Genomic DNA, 20387 nt, shown 5'->3' on the forward strand with positions numbered 1-20387 from the left:
GGCCGCCCTCCGCCCGCCGCCGAGTGGCCCGTCCCACTCCCGCCGCCCAGGGGTGTTGCCGCTGCCGCTTCTCGGGCGGCTCCGCCGCTGCGCCGTTCCCTCCCGCCTCCGCCCCGCTCCGCGCGATCGGCCGTTTCATTCCCGTTTCACGATGTCCGTAGCGGGCGCTCCGCGGGGCTGGGGCCCTCTCAAAATACTCTGTCCCTCCCGCCTCCCCCCGTGGCGCGGACGTGATGGTGCGGGCGGGGGCGGGGCGCGGGGCGGAAGCGGCGGCCGCGGCGCAGGCGGCGGGTGGCATCATGGCGGCGCCGGGTGAGGCGCGGGCTGCGGCGGGGCGGGGGCCGGGGGGGCGGCGCGGTCCTCGGGGTAACCCGCTTGTCTCTCCGCAGGGCTGCGGCTGCGTCTGGGGGCCGCCTTCAGCCTCCTCCTCCTCCTCGCCGCTGCCCAGGCCCTGGCCCCCAGCCACCGCCTCACCGCCCGCGACCTGGCCCGGCTGAGGGCGGCGCTGGAGCGGCCCTTCGCCGACCTGCAGGCCGCCTTTTACTCCATCGTGGGCCTCGGCAGCCTGGGGGTGCGGGTGGCGGACGAAAAGGTGAGCGGTGGAGGGGGCTGCCCTTCGGGGCTGCGGCGGCGGCAGGCGAGGCGCGGGGGGTTCGGTGCGGTCTTAGCAAGCATCAGGCCAAGCCGCTGGTAGCTGCCGACTGTCTTTCGGACGCGCTGCTTGAATAAATTGCGTCTCTGTCTGGGCGGTGACGTGTCACGGGCTCTCTCACCCTTCCCGCCTCGGAACGGCAGTGTCAGGGCCCGCTCCTCCGCAGCCTGGTGTGCCATTGCTGTGGCTATCAAATTTATTTCACTGTTTTGTGAAAAAGTCCTTTGTCTGTGGCACGTTCTCTTCACTGTCCTGTTAAATAGAGCTGTCGTTATTTGGTGTCAGTCCCAACACCAAATCCAGCTAGGTCACATGATCTTGCTATATATTGAAGAGGGAAGATACGTATTGAATATATATATTTGATATATGGAGGGGGAATATATATATTGCATATAAATTGTGTTCCCTTGCATGCTAACTGGAAGCAAAGGCTTGTGGTATCAGCACGATGCTTACTGCCCTTTCATGCCTTTAAACATTTCTAGTTGAAATGTTGCAGGCTGTCCTTGTAACAACCAGCTTACATAGGCATGCCTGCTTACCTGCACGTGCACGCTCACCTCCGCTCCTGAGCTGTCAACGTAAGTTTGTTCTTTCCTCGTTAATTCAGATGGTTCAGTGGTTCTAAACCATTTGGACTTAGTTTCTCGTTTTGTGTTTACACCACAAACTCCTAATGGAGGCTCCTGAAGATGTTGCAGTTCACCACACCGCACACCTTGCTGTGACCAGTTATTGGTCATCTGTGGGCTAGGCTGGGAATTGCTGCTGTTGTTTAGGTCAGTTGGCTAGCTTTTTAGTAGTACCTCATTTTGGCAATGATCATACAGCATTTGCTTCTGCAGGTAAGCAGTAATTATTTATTCCTTGAATTTTGTGATGAGACTTTTTTCTGGACAGTGTACCTCTTCACAGAGTGAGACTATTTAAAACATGAGAGGTAGTAAAAACAATACCTAGGCATAACACTTTAACATATATCAATATTTCTGGGTAACTATCATGAAAATCCTGTCCCACATGTAAAGGCCTATGCTCCACAAGTTCAAAAAATCAGTGATTTATGTATGAGCAGTTAAATTCTTGGGTTATTTTCTGGTTCAGATAGAATCTTAGTGATCCGTCTATCTAGTTGTCAGTTAATAATAAGCTCGCTACAGATTGATTAGCAGTCTCATTGCCTTCATACTGTAGCTGCTTACCCAACTTTTCTTCTTGTATGCTTTCAAAATCTTTATTCAGCATCCATTAACTATTGTGTGTGATATACAGCTGGGAAGGAGGCTCGCCCACAGAATTTCTGTTCATCTGTTCTTTACCCTGGGAGATTTTCCCTATGAAATATACTCATGGGACTTTTATTTTGATAGATTTTATAATTATGCTCAATTTAAATTTGAATTCTGGTTGGTATAGAATTTATGTGAAAATCATCTCTTTCTTAGCAGGAACCACCTTTGTTTCTGTGCGGCACTTAGCAGAGTAGGATCTGGGGAGGATCTAGGCTCTGCTGCATCGCAAATATTACTAGGGTTTTCATTTGTCTTTTTTCAGTATAAAAATGCACAGCAGTGTACATGCAATTGTCTTAAAGTATCATTTAAATCTCCTCTTGATAGCTTCAAACAGGACTGTTGCTGTAAGTTAACTTGTGTTTTTTCACAGGCTGCATGCAATTTCGTTAAATCTCACGTGGACTCCAGCAGTGTTGATTCCCTCTTCTACGCTGCACAGTCCATCCGGGTCCTGTCTGGCTGTGAGGTGAGTTTGAAGCCCTGAGCTGTGACAGGTGTTACCAAGGAAATATTTGCCTTGATCTTTTTCTTGGGTTTATTTTATGTATAGCTTTTACTTTCTTTTTAGTGGATTGTACTCTGTTGTGTCTTAGGTAAATAGCTTATGAAGTGTCTGGGAGTACTCTATACAGGACAAAGATATAAAGCAAGTATTTGGTCCAGAAGGGAAGTTTCTTGATTGAACATTTGTGACTAAGAAAAAAGGATCCAGCACAATTTAATAATATTCACAGCAGCTATGTCAGTTAAAAACTCTTTGGGTGGATGATAAACTACAGGGTTTACATCCAAGCATTGAAACATTGCAGTGACACAAATGCAGGCCACCCTTGTGGAGTTGTGGGTGGGTTATCCAAGCTGCGTTTTTTGTTAGTAGCACCAGCTGCTGCACAATGATATGATGCCAGTAAAAAAAAAAGCAGGAGCAGGTTACCAGGATAGATCTGAATCGTGCATTATCATGACTAATTGATAGTTGGCAGCAAAACTGAGGGTTTCAATTAAACTGAAAGGTAATGAGTGATAAAGGGCTCTTTCGCAAAAGCTTGTAGTAGTTCACCAGTGTTGCTCCAAGAAGAAATCAGTGGTGACTAAAAGGCTTTGTTTTTTCAAGTGTGAATCAATGTGTTTCCTGTGTTATTCCTCAGGTTACGATTTCAAATGAGACCAGGGAGCTGCTGCTGGCAGCTGTCAGTGAGGATTCCTCAATCACCCAGATCTTCCATGCCGTTGGGGCACTGAGTGGCTTTGGCCTTCCTTTAGCATCTCAGGAAGCACTTAGTGCTCTTACTGCTCGTCTTAGCAAAGAAGAAAATGTGCTGGCGTAAGTCTTTCAGGTGGAAATGATGCATTGTTGCATGTTTATCCTCCAGGCAGTTGGATTTTGAAGTAAAGGGTATTTTAATTTTTGTAATATAGGTGCTGTGTTTTCATTTGATATATTTGTCCAATTCATTATTGTCCCTTTGGGGGAATGAAAAAATGGGGTTTTGGGCTATTTTCTGTGTGTTTTTGCAAATGAGCTTATGTGTTCAATTTAGTTCAAGAATAATATGTCATGTCCCAAAGAAGCCTCCTCTTTTTAAGAGTCACAACAGATTTTTAACTTAATACCCAGCCATGATTCTGTGTCATTTATGGTTGCAGTAGACTTGCTGCTTGTCCACAGCCCTGTTGTTTGTAGGTTGTGATGCCTGTACTGTGAGGTGGAAAAAATGTGCCAGTAAGCAGAAGGAATCTTGGCATGTATCACCAAGGAATTGAGTAATTTTACTGTGAAACAAGAGAATAGAGCTTTTTTTAAAAAGCTGGGAAAGAAAGGGAAACTTTAAAATTTGCTTTGTTGATGAGAAAAATGGATTCCTGGAAGTCTCATTAGCAAGTCTGGGGATCTGTGCTGTGCAGGGATCAAAGTTTGGTTTCTTCTCTGCCTTTGAGTTTATTGCAGCGCTGATGCAGCTAAAGCAGTGTTCCGTAATGAATTCTAGCTTTCCACTAAATCACTTGAGATTCATTGTCTTGTCAACTGAATGCAGTAACAGCTGATTTACACTTCATTCAGAATAGAAACTGTAGTTGCTTTGATTTAGATGATGTTTGGCTTTTAAGGAAGAAAAAAATCATACAATTGTTTGGTTTTGTTTGTTCTTGTTTAAGAACCATCCAGGCTTTGGAGACAGCATCTTACTTGTCCCAGCAGGCAGATCTAAGTGGCATTGTTGAGGAGATAGAGGTAGGAACACGCTATGCTCTCTAATTATTCAGGAATTTGTTAGACCTCTGTAGTACTAAGAGATGTATTAATGTGAAACACAAAATGAAAAACCAACCTGGCTAATTCCTTGCCTGCATGATGTGTGTTGACTTGAAAGGAAGAGCCAAACAGATATTTATCCTGAAGTTGTACTGTTTCATGGTGGACGGAAACACAGAAAATCATGACTTTTAAATATACTTAAATCCACTAAAGGCTGAAGGTTTCTTTTTCTTCCTGTTTCTAAATGACTATCACAAAATAAATCAGTGATCCCATACAGATACTCTTGATTACAGGCCTAACAGTAGATTTATCTTCCATGGATCTACTAGAATGCAATTTAAATTTTAATAACTCTTTCTGTCAGGATCTTGTTGCGCGCCTGGATGACTTGGGTGGAGTTTATCTGCAGTTTGAAGAAGGAATAGAGACTACTGCACTGTTTGTTGCTGCTGCCTATAAGCTGTCAGACCATGTGGGTACGGAGCCAGCAATGAAGGAGGTCTGTGTCTGCCTTTTCCTCCCTTGCACGCTGTAGCTCACAAAAAGGATCTGCCTGGGCCCTGTTGTGCAGTGCCAGAGGCCGCTATAACTGGGTAGAATTTCTACTGGAAAAAATAATGAGCACAGTCAGTGAAAAGGGACATCTTGGGTGGAATGCTAGGTAATGGAATCTAGGACAAAATTCCACCTTCAGGATCACAGATGGAATTTGGTTTGGGTTTTTTTGGGTGGTTTTTTTTTTTTACTTTTCAAATGTACAAAAGATAATTGCAAGTGAGGCCTAGTTTTTCTTTGTTTATTGAGACAAGCTGTTGGAAAAAAAACCCTCTTGTTTTGGAGTTTGTTCTTGTATTTGGCACTTGTCTAGCACTTTCCAGCATTTCAAAGTGGTTTTTTTTGCAAATGTTATTTATCTTGAGGAAATGCAGTCACCCTAGTTCGGGGTGCCCAAAAGGGAAACATTAGTACTATATGCCTACAGGAATCCAGATGCAAAAACATTTTGTCTGAAATGAAAGACTGTTGGAAATTCCTTTGAGCTTGATTAAGCTAGAAATCATTACTGCAAGCTATCCACTTACTAATATTTTTCCACAACAAGTTAACTGAGTAAGATGTACTTTTGATTGAGAATGGCAGCTCCCTAAAGCACAAGCCAAAGTGGCAGGCTTGAGACAGAAGCCAATGTAAGACATCTGAGTTCATTCCTGGCTCTCTTCCATTCTGCTGCCAGACTAACGCAAAGTAATTTTGATGTCATTTTTGAGCTGGTGATTCTACTACACACAATTCAAACTGTCAGCGTCCAAATGATGTGTTTAAAAAAAAAAAACCAACAAACCCAATTAAAGGGAACTGTTTAGTGTTGCTTCAGAATTGTGCTGTCAGAAGGTCTATTGTTGGGGCTTAAAGCTTTATCTCATGTGAATGGTGAGAGTGCCTCCAGAATGCCACAAAATTCTCTTTAAAAATTAACATGTAGTATTTGGAAAAATAGCTCTCCTTTTTCCCCCTGCCACAGCCTAAATGGGAGTGTCAGTTGCTGATTAGGGTCTGGAACTATGCCATGCTCTCCATATAAATGAAAAACATGGCAGGATTTGCACTATGCAGGACTTTTGTAGCATCTATTTGGATGCTATCTCAAGTTGTGATGTACATTGGTGCTCGTTAATGTGAGTAGGAGGGTGAAAATTTGGGATTTATTTCAAAAGTGGCCTTTGAGGGTTACTAAGTTGTATGCCTATTGCTTTCCTTGGGATTGTCTTTGGTTGTTCTCATTGCTGACTAGAATTTAGCCCACAGTCCTTTGCTTGGATCAAGTGCCAGTAACCAATCCCTCTGTGTTCCATACTAGCAGGGAGCGATGGAAGAATCTGAATAATATGGCATACGCTGTGGAGTGTGGCGCAGATGCACTAGCCCTGCAAAGTCAGACTGCAAAACCAGCTGGGGGATGCAGTCCCACTCCTACTTCAGAGAGAACAAATTAGCTTTGGCCCATCCCAGAGCCAGAGCTGGCTCTGTGCTCCTGGTGGTACTGCTTTAAAGCTAATCCTCTTAGCTTGAGGACACTGCTGAGCCTAAGGGGATAAGCCTGCATGGGCCTAGACTGGCTCCTTCCAGAGCCATTAGGATGCTTTGCATCACCACTCTGTGGCCTTCCCAGCTTGGCAGGTAGCCAGGACGTCTAGGCTAGTCCTCCACTGTATGGAGACAATTGTACAGCTCCTGGAGCCAAATTGTCTTTTTGCAGCTGCACACAGTCTGGATAGTTGAGCTGATGGCATCTTCCATTCTCAAACATATGTAGTTTGAAGAGGTAGATCCAAATTCTGTTTTTACAAGTTTTAGCACAACTGCAGCGGTTGTGGTTGGAACCTCCCAGCCAAGAATAAGAGTGCTAATAACATTCAAAAGGTAGCTAATTTAGGGTTACCTCATAACTTGAGTTATTTTTAAAGCAAATGGGAAATTAAACAGTCTTTATGAATGATGTTTTTATTAACAACATTATACTGAGCCAGTTTGCAGTGTTGTGGTATGCTGCTGGTGATTATATGCGATTTACTTTTCCTCTTTCAGGATCAAATTATCCAGTTGATGAATGCAATTTTTAGCAAGAAAAACTTTGAGACACTCTCAGAGGCCTTCAGCGTTGCTTGTGCTGCAGGTTCTTTATCCTGGAACCGCTACCACTTGCCTGTCATTATTGTCCCCGATGGGCCTGCAGCTGTGTCTCACCATCAGCCCATACTTAGGGTGAGTCCTTAGCCCCAAATCTTAACTCATCTCTCAGCTCAGTCTTTAGTATTGCAGGGCTGGGCTTACTGAATGTGTAAGGTGATGTCTTTCATTTTTAGTTCCAGGTCTCAGTTTCCAGCAGATCTGGGGTTTTAGTGCTTTTATGAAGTGATTCTTGGGAACCTTTGCTTACCCAGGGCTTACCAGACACTACCTTGAGAAAGCACTGTGTGGAAGTCTGCTCTGTTGATTACAAGCTTTAGCTTTCCCACTTGATGTTATTAAAGAACTAGGTGAATTGGGGATGCTGGGCAGGGGAGAATTCTGGGTGTACAATACAAAGGGGTAGTGAGTCATCTGTGCTCTTGCGTTCCTTCTAGGACAACGGGTATCATGGAAATTCTTGTTTTTCTCTTGTAGCTACAAGTGACAGATGTTATGTCCCAGCCACTGACTCAAGCTTCTGTAAAGCTTGACTACGCCAAGTCTGCATCTAGCAAAGCCACTGTCCTTCATCAGACACCATTTACTCTGTCAGGGTAAGAAAATAATCTTATTTTTACAGTTTGTAATGCAAACAGTTGTTATTTAAACAGTGTCGGGCTTATTTTCCTTATGTGTTCTTCTACCAGAGAAACGTTTGTATGATGGAAAACTTAAAATGCTGCAGTTGCTTTTTGTTGCTAATGGATTATTGAGCACATTCGGTTGTGATGCTGAATTTCTGTTGCTTTTTCTTTTGATTGGGAGTGGGAAATTGCTATACTCTTCTGACTTCAGGTGAACTTTGAATAATTCTTTTCCTGCTGCACTTAACAATGTTAGTTTTGTTCTCTGCCTTATCTAGCATATTCAGAGACTTGGTAGCAAGATGTTACCAATTTGTAGGCTGTTGTTAGCATCCTAGAGGACATTTAACACCTTGCTTTTTTTTATAGAGATGTCTTTGAGCTGAACTTCATGAATGTGAAACCTGCAAGTGGATATTATGATTTCTCTATCAGTGTTGATGGAGATAAGCGATTTATTGCTAACAAAGTTGAGGTGGGTATGCTTTTTGGTGGCATTTTAATTATGTACCTATTCACTGAAACAGCTTTTTATTTATACCTGTTCAGGATGTTGCCAGTTGCGTGGCATTTTTATCGTGTTTTTCTGTACTGCATTGGATTTTGATTCACGATTATGACCAGTAACCAGATTAATATATGATCAAAACTGACTTACCACTTCGATGCTGATCTGACAGCGTATGAACAAAGGCTAACAGTGGGGATGTTTATGTAGCAGGCCGAAGTAGCTATGCAAAAACAATAAGAATGGTAGGTTTTCAGAGCATTCAGGAATTGAGTCTGTAAATCTCAAGGCTTGGCTTGCAGTTGCCTGGTGATTGCCTGATGTATGGAAGCTGAGCATTTGTTGTCTGTCTGTATAAGCTCTAGAGCCCTATAAAAAGAGTCAGGGGAGTCTTGGCATCTCCTGACTAATGCTTTTGTAGTGGAGAAACAGTGACCAAAGCAAATGGTCTTCATTTCATGCATACGTACCCCCTTTTTGGTGGCAAAAGCTGTTCTATCGCACATTTCTGAAGAAGAGTATTATATCAACACTGAGTTTTACTTAAGTTTGTTATAGTGAAAAGAATGTGACCTCTGTGGCTATTCATATAGTCACCCCAGTGTCAACAGCTGAGCATGCTCTTCTGCAATGATGTCTATTCCCAGGGTTAGTTTTGCCCTCAGTCATTATTGAAGGAAAAGATTAGCTTTTAAGTTCTTCCAACATAACCAGCTTGGAATGGAGGAAGACACTTATTTACAACTGCTGACCTTTACTCTCTGTATCAAATTGATGTCATTGTAGTAGTAATGGCACTTAGGAGTGTCAGAAGGGGATTGATTGGTCCTGCTTAAGCTGGCTGCTGGCACACAGAGGTACTGGTAGGAATGTATTAACGCTGGGCGGCTTTGTGTGAACTGCTTCTAATAAGACACATTGTTACGGGGGAGGACTGCTGGGGGAACTGCTTTTTTTCCTTACTGTTATTAGCATTAATTGTCCTTAATGCACCATCGTTTTGACAGTAATGAGCTAAACCAGTGGGTTATTACTCCGGCAGAGATGACATTTCCTGGCATTAAAATATTTGAGAGATGTTTGTGTACTATTCAGTTGGAGGGGCTGTGTGCAGCAGCTCTGAGTTGCTGTCACATAATTTTTTAAAAATTAATATTTCATTAGTCCATCTTTCTTTGCTTCCATCTTGGAACAAACTAAGGCTTTACTAAAGTTAGCCTGAATAGTCTACATGTTAATGGATCCATTTTCAGGGGTAACCTCTGTCTTAAGTTACACTTTTTGTTGTAAACCAACTGCCAAGATTGTGTTTGAAGTCTGACACGAAAAGTTTGGTTTTAGTTTTTACATATTTTTCCCACAGGTTCCCTGTGAATTATTTTGCAGGGTGAGGGTGCGTGGCTGGTTCACATGAGCGAACCTGTAATAACAAATTGTAGTATATGATGAAAAATATCTTGGCAATGAAGCTTTCATTCTCATGGGGAGCATTTGCAAGCTGTGAGAACAAATGTGCTAATTAAAAACTACAGACTGCAGTAACTGCTTATGTTTGAGAGAAGGAATGAAATCAGTCAAACTCACCGAGCTTCACTGCTTAGATGGTCTGTGGTTTGGGACTGGGGAGAGGGCAGGAAGTCATTTCTCTGCTTGGGGTTTATATTGCACTTAGCACAAAGGAGCATGATAAATGGCAGGGCCTTGTTGGCTGCCCTGCACTGAGCGATAAATGCTGTGACTCCAAAGGAAGGCTTGCTGAACGAAGTACAGGTCTGCAGGAATACTTTGGCTTTTTCCTGCTGGTTAGGCTTTAGGAGCCAACAAAGACATAACTGGTTGCTGTCTGGAGACATCTCAAATTGCTATCCAGTAAGCAGTACATATGCACATGCAGTTTTAAGTTGTATCATATGTGATGTAATCCTTAATATCTAGTTTCTGCTAGTTCAAAAGGAAAACTGGTTGGATCTGGATGGTTGGACCATTTCAATAAAAAATGGTTCTCCAAAGGGCAGCTAACTCCAGCATTACTGAAGAGCTGGTGTCTTCAGAGCTGGCTGCTTGTGCAGGGATGAAGGGGGTGGTGGGTCAGGCTTAGTGACTGACACATGCGCTTTGCCAGAAGGTAAATTGCTGTAGATCCTTCTGCTCACATTAGGTTCTGTCTTTGGCTTAGTGTAAGACTGTCTTTGTGGAAGGGGACAGAAAAGCTAAAGCTTCTTCAGTGAACTTGACCATATATGTAGAGTGCTCTGAATTTTCTGTTGTGTTTTGCTGCAGCTGAAAGTAAAGGTTTCCACGGAAGTCGGGATTACTAATGTAGATCTTTCTACTGTGGATAAAGATCAGAGCATTGCGCCAAAAACAACGAGGTAAAATGACTGTGTGTGTGATCGTTTAAGGGGCAACTCTGGCTCTGGGCTGGAGGTCTTCTGAGCTTTATCTACTTCAGCTAAAACAGGAATCTTGTATTGGAATAACTACAGAGTCATGCCTATGCTGTTTCTCTTAAATCTCTGAGTTCATTGCGAAGATACTGATTATTTTTAATAGGTGGTTTTCTTTAATAATGAAATAAGTACTAACAGAAGCCAGGCAGCCTGACTCTTCTGTTCCTTTGTTGGCACCTCTCCATAGTGAAAGCAAGCTAAAAGAATTGGGTTAATGTTTCTGGTATTATTGGGCTTCAGTAGAGATGCTCTAAAGCAACATGTGCACTGTATTTGGGGGTGTGGCTGTACCATTAGTAGGTGCACTTGAACTTAAAGTAATTGGTTTTTAACTGACATGAGTTAGAATGTAATGTATGAAATTTAATTTAGGTTGCACAACCTCACTGAGGCCGCTCTGTGTGTGTTGATACAGCCTTCCTGTGCTGACGTTTAAGTGTCTGTTTTTTCTGTTCTGCTGCCATCACACCTTTGGTTGTAGCATAGCCTTGGCTAAATGGAATGTGGGCTCTAGTATTAGCAAAACCTTCTTGTATTTCTTTGAACCTTACAAGTAACAACTACTTTGCTTGAAAATTGGCAAGGTATGTAGCTCATAAAAATCCTACTAAAAATTGCATTCATTTCTTTTCATTAAATTTATGGTGAAAGAGGAAGACATGTTTGTTCACCTGTCTTTCTGATAAAATAGCTCATCTATGCTGAGTAGACTGCAGTAATGGTAGACAGGCTTGCATGCCATGGTTTCTTCCAGTGCCAGGCCTTCTCTTGGAAGATCACCTCAATTGTGTTTGGTTTTTTCCTCCTAGGGTAGCTTACCCAGCGAAAGCCAAGGGCTCATTCACTGCTGACAGCCATCAGAATTTTGCTTTATCCTTCCAGCTGATAGATGTGAACAGTGGAGCTGAACTCATCCCTCACCAGGTTAGGACAAATTTTTGTAATGGCTGTGTCACTGGGATGTTCCATCTTTAAGCATCTGAGGTGACAGTTGCTCTTGAAAAGATTTGATAGGTTTTGGGAAGCCTTATGTTTGACAAGGACTGTGAAAGATCACTGAGCTTGGTAGATGGGAAGTAGATTCAGTTCATTTGTATTGGCTGTATGTTAAATGAAGCCTCTTCTGGCTCTGGTACTGTGTCTTATTTAACTCAACAAAATGAGTGCAGGTAGCCTGCACTGTTAAAGCACACTTCTGATTTTTTTAATATAAATTGCTGAAAAATTCCTTGAATGTAGACATTTATTTAATTATTTTTTTTCTTCATAAAATAGGAAAAAAAGGGGAAAAAAAAAACACCACCAAAAAAGTCTTATGTATATATACCATGCCAAGTAACATTCAGTGTATCGCTCTGAACCCCACGTGGGCCACTGGATGGCCCATGTTAGTGTTGTTACTTCGAGACCTGGAACTTTGCTGATTTGCAGGGATTTAGACACCCAAACTCCCAGCTTATACTCCAACTTTTATTAATGTTGTGCTTTTTGATTTGGGGGTAAATCTCTTGCTTTGCTGGCACTTAAACACACTGAGATATTCCAGAGATTTCATAATCTTTCCTTTCAGACTTTTGTCCGACTTCACAACCAGAAGACTGGCCAGGAGGTAGTGTTTGTTGCAGAACCAGATAGCAAAAATGTATACAAGTTTGAACTGGATACTTCTGAAAGAAAGACTGAATTTGACTCTGCCTCTGGTACCTACACTCTTTACTTGATAATTGGAGATGCCACTCTGGAAAATCCAATCCTGTGGAATGTGGTATGTAGCTGGAAGCATGGTGATGTGTTTTTTTGATTACAGGCAGTCTAACAGGAGGGCATGGTACAGGCTTGGAATAAAAAACCTCAAATATTTTGTTCTTTCTAGTGAACCAGAATCCTTTTGGCCATTTATGGGCTCTGAGGTTTAGTGTTCGTTTTAAGTTTTTAAGTAAGCATCAAAGCAAGACAGAAATGAGCATTCATTTCATCATGTGGTGGAACAGAAACTTCATAACGTTGATGGGTTTGATTATAACTTCACAGCAAGCACTTCAAGGTTTAGCCCTTCTGTGCTTGCTACACTGGAAGTAAGACCAGTTCTTAGTGATGTGTGAATCGCATTACTGCCTCTGTTTAGGAGAAATTGCTTCTTGAAAAACCTGGTGTATTTTTCTTAGCTTCCTTTAAAAATCATGGCAATAGTAGATTGACAAATAAGGAAATAGGCTGCAGTAATGGAATAGGTTTTATAAAGTTTTTAATACATGAAGATCAAACTTCATGAAGCTGCACAATTTCTTTTCAGGCTGATGTGGTTATCAAATTCCCAGAGGAGGATGCGCCATCCACAGTCCAGTCCAAGAACCTCTTTGTACCCAAACCTGAAATCCAGGTACAGTCAAAAAGAAATTACGTGCAGAGATGGGGGGCTCGTCCTACTAGTATTATTTCTTCTCATCGTAATTTATTTTTGAAAAGTCACCTCATTAAAAGAAAAATAATACTGCCTAAGTATTGTAATTAAAGGAAGACCAGAGTTACTGCTTAATGGAAAGAAATCTGTTGCAGTCCTCTGGAGTATAAATAAATAAACTGGGTGTCCTACCTGTGAGAGAGCAACTGGTGTCACAGGGAAGATTCAGACGTGGAAATTAGACTAGGTAAGCACCAGAAAGCTCTCTGCTTCTGAAGATTTCTCTTGCTTCGTTCCAGCCATCTGTGCTGATGACAAGCTAACAAGTACTTCTGTGAGTGCAAGACGTTAACTGTGCAAGAGATCAAAGGTGCAGAGACTGGAATAGACACTACTTTAAAAAGTCAGTCTTTGCCTTAAGAGAAATGTTTATCATCCAAAGGAACGTCTGGGAACAGCACCAGGGCTGCAGCTGGTGTGCTGGGGAGCTGAGAAGCTGCTCTGTTGGAATACTCCTGCTTATGAGTTGGTTTTGTTTGTTTGCAGCACCTCTTCAGGGAACCTGAGAAGAGGCCTCCCACTGTGGTATCTAATACTTTCACAGCATTGATTCTTTCCCCCTTGCTTTTGCTGCTCATTCTGGTGAGTGAACTGGGCCACAGAACAACAATATTTTTTCCCATCCAGTCCAAAGTCACTTAGGAGGTTGGCCAGCTAAACTTCTTAAAACTCTTGGTTAATCATGACTAGCATAGCAGTGCTGAAGTCATATCTAGCAAATGTCAGTGCAGAGCATTGCTCTGGTATTGTCTCTTTCACAAACTGGGGTTTTTTTGAGTTTATAGTCAAAACAGAAAAACACTGCTGCCGAGTAGAAGTGGGGTGAGCTTCTCCAGTGTGCTGCTTCTAGGGATGTTGAATAACAGTGGTAAGATTAAATTATAACTAACATTAGATGTCCATGAGGAAAAAAAAAAAAAGGCAGTGATTCTGCCTTGCACTTAATATATCCATCACAACATCTGTGTTATTTAATCCTATCAGATTAATTTCCATGTATGGACATAAATTAGTATTTGTGTGTCTAGTTGAAACATCTGCTGCTACTCACTGTATTGTGAGATCAGTGTTTTGAACTTAATGCAATACAAAATCTCATCTAGTCAAGTTAAATTACTCCTTATTTGGAGGATGAAGCTGATGCCTTATCTGCTTGGCAGTAATTTCCCATTAGCTAGTCTTACTGAAAGCTGGCATTCAGATAGTCATGTCCACTGGTCTCTGGAGTTCACAATATACATGCTGATGACACTTTAATGAAACATCTCCTTGCTGCTGCTCCTGTTTGCCATCCTTTAAGCTTTCCCTTTGTACTCTAAAAACTGAAATTGTTTTTATGAGCAAACATCTTGTATCTATAGCTGTTTCTTTGCTGAGTCCAAAACTAGAACCTTACCCTTTTTTGTCTTTATAATTGTAATTAATTCAGATGGATAGAAATAGCAATGTTTATTTTTCTAGAAAATGTAGATTTGGAGCAATACCCTCTCATCAGTCTAAGAAAGATAATTGAGGAACTTCATTTGGCCAGTCAGAAGCAGTAGGAGAAATTTTCACTAAAGGAGCTCAACAGTGCTGTCTTTAGTAAAATTACTACTCCGTTCTCTTGTAGTAATAAACAAGTGCTTCTCTAGAGAATACACTGTATTCTCTGAAGAATGTAAACAGGCTTGAAAGAGACTGAAGTTTAAAATAAAAGCTTGTATTTACAAGGATGTTGTAACTTGAGTTTTGTTTCTTTTAGTGGATAAAGATAGGTGCCAACATCTCCAACTTCAGCTTTGCTCCCAGCACCATTGTTTTTCACATGGGACATGCTGGTAAGTGTCAGAGACTTTCTGCTTTGTTTGACCTTCTCACCTGGGAGTTACAGCTGAGAGCCCTGGTGGTTAATGGGCTCGCAGTCTATTAACTGTAATGACATAATAGCATAACATTTGTTCTCTTGTTTTCATCTGCCTTCCTGCTTTTCATGATTGTTAATATGGTGATAAACCTATTTTGGCCATCAGCTTATAACAGCTGTCATTATCTGGGCTCTTCTCTCACACCATTTATCTGTACTTAATAGAAGTTCTTATTTCCAGAGGTCACACTTTCTTTATTGCATGTTTATCCTTTATAAGCAGGGAGTTTCTGTGGGGATTGAAACCTGTGGGATTGCCATCTACAGTGAAAGACTGTGTCTTTTCTTTGAAGGTCTTCCTGTGAAAGCTCTTCTTGTTCTTTGGCTGGACCAATCTTTTTCATGAATTTTATTGTGCCCTTGGTTGCAAAGTTATTTACTGTCTTGGTAGAATTTTAAAAGCAGAGCAGGTTGGGAGAACGTTTGATTTACTGTTTCCCACACGAGTGTGTTGCTTAATCCAAGCCAGTTTCCTTGGAAGCTTTATAAATCTGTAAGCTCCTACAGATGTGCAAAGGTCAATATCCTCTATTGAATTCCAGAGTATCCTCCTGCTCTTAATAGCCCTTAATGTCTATAATATGTCCATAATTCTGTCACAGGGTTGGTTGTAAGCAGTCAGTGTCACATTTTTCTCCAGTATGGAGACCCAGATGCCTTCTTCCCCTGTCAGTAATGTGTAATCTTTAGATCTGCCATTTCAGAGCTTCAGAGATGAGATAGAAACCAAATGCTTAGGCCTGGCAGTACAACATAACAAAGGTTCTGAAGATAACACATGGTTGGTCTTTGAAATGCAATTTCAGCCATGGGCTCTGTCTCTTATTTTTTTTCTCATAGCAATGTTGGGACTCATGTATGTCTACTGGACTCAGCTCAACATGTTCCAGACTCTGAAGTACTTAGCCATTTTGGGTGGCATCACATTCCTGGCAGGCAACAGGATGCTGGCTCAGAAAGCAGTAAAACGGTAAGCCAGGGACAGATGTATTGGTGGGAGCTGCTTATTAAATCAGTGGGGAGGAGATCACCTTGATGCTATCGTGTGTCAGTAACTGACATGGTAATGGACACTGCCTTTGGTTCTTGGATCTTGTGTGTGGGATGGGCTGCTCGGTCCCACTTTTGTGCCTGTTTTCAGAATAAGGACTTGAATTGACAAGGGCAGTGAGCTGCTCTCACTGAGATACAGCTAAGTGCTGCTTCAGAGAGAATGGTCTGTGTGGCCACTTGCTGAAGCGATCAGGCACACGGAGAAAGCAAAGGGTGGGAGATTTTGCACTGTGACATGGGGAAACCCGGATTTGGTGAGACACATTCACTGACAAATGTTTTACTACGTGATATATCAAGCTCTTACAATATTTTTAGGTAATAAAAGCCACCATAAATGCAGAAGAGGCTCAACTCTTCTGCAGCTGTGCTTGTGAGAAGTTTTTAAGAGGAGGAAGGTAAGGCAGGGGAGTCTTTCTGCTGTCTGCCCCTACCAAAAGGGGGATTATAGAGAAAAGGGAAGCAAATGCTCATTGAAAGTGTGCAGCAGCAAAGGACAGCACATTCAAGCAAAACCAGGGAAGAATCTGTTAAATATTAAGGATACAACAATCATTTCTGCAGTCACACTTGTGTCTTCTGCCACACAGTGTCTCATGAATGTGCCATGGCTTAGGCAGCCTGCAGGCAGTTTGACCCAAGCTTCCAATACAGTGCACTAATTAGAGGTCGAATCATTCCCTCTCCTTCACTTCTGCCACATGGAATTTCCATGTGAGACTTAAGTTTTAGCCTTTTTGTACTGATACAGAGTTTTTGGCTTTGAAGATGATCTTACTGACTGGCTTTGCCATCAAACCTGTGCTTTTCTTACTTTCCCCTTTTTGAGCCACTGGGAGTTGTTTATCCTTGCATACCTGTTTGCACAGATATCCCAGGGTTCTCACTTTTTTAATTACACTGTATTAAAACCAGGACAAGAGCTGTAAAAAACCACAAGAATATAATTTTCAGGGGGTTTGCACTGATTTGTTGTCTTTAAAACATCTCTACTTACATGGCCGTAGCAAGGAGGATGATTATTGTAATTAACCCTTTCCACACCAACCTTCCAGCTTTCTCAGCCTTGCTCCCTTGGATCTCCAGCTCTCTCACTGTGGTGCTTTCTCTTATTAGCATAACAGCTCCTACTGAGATTTGTTGCCAGCAGGGCTATGTTATCTCATTTAATAATATTTCTGTTTTAAATGAAAGAGTAATGATAAAATCATTATTAATTACAGATTGCCTAGGATACAGATTTGGGGGAAAAGAATACAATGAAGCTTCTAAGTGTCTTTGCTCAACCAGGGCTTCTGTTAGCACATAAATGCAGGTGGTTGGTTCCTACTTCAAAAGACTGCAGGGGGTGTCTGTATGCTTTTTCACGGTAAATGACATGAAGCTGCAGCTACAATGGTAAATTTGAAAGTAAAACTTCTACCTTAGGCTAAAGTTAAACCCTTTGTACATGACTTTAAAGTTCAAAAAGACATCTTTTTGTCAGCGCGCTGCTAGCCTGTCTTAGATGTTGAAGTGCAGTGATAATTAACTAGATTGCACTTTGAGGCAACGCTGCTGTTCTACTATGGAGACCGCTGGTGGGCGTGGGGACTGTATAAACCATCTTGTTACAGAAGTTACCAGAAGGCCTGGTTTTGCTTTTTGCATTTCTGTCACTGGCTCTGGATCCTGGAGCAGGGCTGCTTTCCTCCTTCCTGTCTTCTCTGAATCCTTCTTCCTCTCTCCTTTTGGCAGGATCGCTGCAGAGCAGAGCAGTAGGTTGGCAAAGTATAGAACGCTGCGGTAAAAGGGGGGTTTTGCTAGTGACCAGCTCTTCTAGAAGTAAGGGCCTTTTTGGAATTTGACTTTTCCTGGGCATGCTGCCTGTTTCATTTCACTTCATCACTCACTCCTTGTACAAAAAGATATCTGAGTTGAAGCTGCTTCTTTCCAACATCACTTACTGGGCTTTAAATCAGTCCTTGGGTGTCCTTGGCTACACCTGGGTTTGCATATTAGCAGTACATGTCCTATGAGACTGATGTGCCTTTGTGTGAGTTCCTTAATCATTTGAAGTCTGTAAGGTAATATGTGCACATATGAATATGCTGTCTTGGGTACCAAGCAGCTATCAGGTGATGAAATAAACCTAGTTTAAGCAGTATTGTTCCTGTAGTAAATTATTAGCAATGTTGGCTAGAGGAGAAGATGATGAAAATGGCTGATATCTGGGCTGTTCCCATCCTGCTGTTGGTACTCCCTATTCCCATCTGCAGTATTCTGGTTATTCAGCTGCCAGGCACTCTGACTGCTGAATTATGTCCTTGCTTGGGGTGGTGAGAGCTCTGTGTGCACCAGAGCCAGGTCAGCACCACCTCATTCAGCTGAGAACACAACCTAATCCAGGGTTCACCCTCCTATTAGACTGAATTGGTCGTGGTGGCTCAGTCAGTGGCAGCAGCCAGCCCCCTCTGTTCAATACAATCATCTGATAGGTCTCCATTATCATTTACCAATGCAGAGCCCTTCGTTTCCTGTCATTCTGAGCAGGTAAGACCCCAGTTTGCTATATCTGCAGTGGTGTAGGAGGCAGGACTGCCTGCCACTCTGCATGCTGCCCAATTCTGAATGTGTGTGTGTGTGGCTTCATTTCTCATTCAGTGCCTTATTTTATTCTGGGGAAAGGATAGAGCATCTGGGACAAGTTCTGGGATGAGACTGAAATCACTGTACAACATGCTGCACTGGTAGATCTCATGAGCATCTGCTTTCTCTCATGTTCATAGTGTTCCACAGACACAGGCAGTGTGTTGAGCAGAGTTCAGTTTTTGTGGTGCAAAACAAAACCAGCGTGGGTGGCTGTGTCACAGAAACATGCACTGTGGTATAAGCTCCTGTCTGCACATCAGATAGTTTTCATTAAACTATTCTCGATACTATCTGTGGAGATTTTGGCATCATGTCCCATAGAAAAACACCCTGCTACTATCTCTTCTCTCCCTGGAGTGTTTTGAGGTATTTGAGCACAGAACAAGCTGTGACGAGGAACGGGAGGTGTCTGTGGCTTGTTCTGGTAGATGAATGCTGGCTGCATCCCAGCCGTGTTTGCTGGTGCTGTTCTGGTCCCTGGGTGAAGCTTTTTACCATAGCTTTGGGCCAGTGGTTTTCAGCTTTTTAGTGGTCTGTTACCAAATGCCTTGGGGTGTGCTCTCCACAGCTTGTATGCTTTGTGTTTCTCAGCCTGGTATTTAAACTGTTTAATTTTTTCTGGGCTGTGAGTAATCCTGGAGGATCTTGCATATAACTTACTATCCACAAACTGTAAGTTAAGCTTTGCTGCCATGTGCAGTCACAAGCATTTTTCCTTATTGCTGGGTTTTCTGATGCCCTAGATCTCTCAGTTAAGAGTACTGTTACGAACTTCTAGGGCTGGACTGTCAAGTGCTCGGCATCCATATGCCTGTGCCTGGTATCTTGGAAGGTAAAAGGACCCCCAAAAGCTGGGTCTGCTGTGCCCACATCAGCATACTTCATCTTCATGGGGACACAAAGGTATTTTCTTTGTGTTTACATGACCAGCTGATTCCAAGTGGATAGATTGGCCCAGTTTAAAGTAGCTGAGTGGTTAAGGTACCTGCAGGCTTTGCATTCAGCCATGCTTTTTGTTCAGTTCTGTAATTTACAATGCTCGCTCATCCCTTTTGCACCAGAAATTAACCTTCATTTTGTCTGACTGTTTCCATCCTCCATGAATTCAGTTCTCTGTTCCACTGTAGTACTGGTTTTATCACTCTGATAAGCTTCCTTTGAGAATCTTATCCAGCAAGTTTCCTTTGAGAGAGAATGAGGGGTCTGGGGACACTTTGTGCAAGGAAGTGCTTTGTTTCCTGGAAGAGTTAATTTTTTTGGATTTTTCTTTCCAGGACACACTAGTACCAGAAGAATTGAAGAAATGGGGAAAAACAAAACAAATGCCTTCAGAACAGAAGTGAATAAATAACTGAAAGACCAGAAGAAGGAAGGCAGAAGCAGATTTTTTTTTTTTTATATATATATATATTAAAACAAAAGGGTACCAGTTGTACTTTTTAAAAAACATTATTTTCATCGTTGTGTTCATGCTACTTGAGTGCTTTTCATATGAGTCTGGAAAATCCTTTCTTCCCTGGGTCCTCCCCTCTTCTCCCAGGACATTTGAATTTCCTTTAGAAAAAAAGGAAGAAGAAATTACAATTCTGCCTTTCCCCAGATGTCCTCTCCTCATCCTAAAAGATTTGTGAATAAAGAGGAAAGAATGGTTCTGAATTTTGTTTTTTGGCTGTCTCAGAGGCTGTGATTGGAAGTTGGGCTCACATGAGAATGAAAAGAGCTTTTTCTGGTGGGTAATTTTGTGGATGAGTCATTGCTGTGTGAAGCTTCCTGTTCTTTCATGTCCTTTTGCAGAGGGACATGTTTATTGGGGGGGACTTCCCACTCCTGCCTGTCCCTTGTGTGACGCTGTCA

General features: G+C 42.3%; 1 protein-coding gene across 4 annotated transcripts; it reads left to right on the forward strand.

Moving 5' to 3' along the window:
• Nucleotides 1-265: 265 nt before the first annotated feature.
• RPN2 (ribophorin II) lies at nucleotides 266-20189 on the forward strand. 4 transcript variants are annotated; one of them, XR_006166092.1, is made up of 19 exons: nucleotides 266-312; nucleotides 390-592; nucleotides 2321-2416; nucleotides 3099-3274; nucleotides 4108-4183; nucleotides 4575-4709; nucleotides 6797-6973; nucleotides 7376-7494; nucleotides 7894-7999; nucleotides 10313-10404; nucleotides 11292-11406; nucleotides 12053-12247; nucleotides 12776-12862; nucleotides 13430-13525; nucleotides 14688-14763; nucleotides 15690-15819; nucleotides 17640-17726; nucleotides 18406-18434; nucleotides 19808-20189. XR_006166092.1 is itself a non-coding variant. In XM_042800998.1 (18 exons), the coding sequence occupies exons 1-17, from the start codon at nucleotides 300-302 to the stop codon at nucleotides 17689-17691; spliced, it is 1944 nt and encodes a 647-aa protein (XP_042656932.1). In that variant the 5' UTR covers nucleotides 266-299; the 3' UTR covers nucleotides 17692-17726; nucleotides 19808-20189. The 4 variants fall into 4 exon arrangements, 3 of the variants coding, with proteins under 3 accessions (XP_042656932.1, XP_042656933.1, XP_042656934.1); XM_042800998.1 differs by lacking the exon at nucleotides 18406-18434; XM_042800999.1 differs by lacking the exon at nucleotides 17640-17726.
• Nucleotides 20190-20387: the final 198 nt, after the last annotated feature.

This window comes from Tyto alba, unplaced genomic scaffold (genome assembly GCF_018691265.1).
Source record: "Tyto alba isolate M040663 unplaced genomic scaffold, T.alba_DEE_v4.0 Super-Scaffold_33, whole genome shotgun sequence".
Classification (NCBI taxonomy): Eukaryota; Metazoa; Chordata; class Aves; order Strigiformes; family Tytonidae; genus Tyto; species Tyto alba.

Coding starts and splice junctions, on each gene's coding strand:
- RPN2 (XM_042800998.1), top strand. Junction 2,417..3,098: donor GGGTCCTGTCTGGCTGTGAG/GTGAGTTTGAAG, acceptor GTTATTCCTCAG/GTTACGATTTCAAATGAGAC. Junction 14,764..15,689: donor TTTTCACATGGGACATGCTG/GTAAGTGTCAGA, acceptor TTTTTCTCATAG/CAATGTTGGGACTCATGTAT.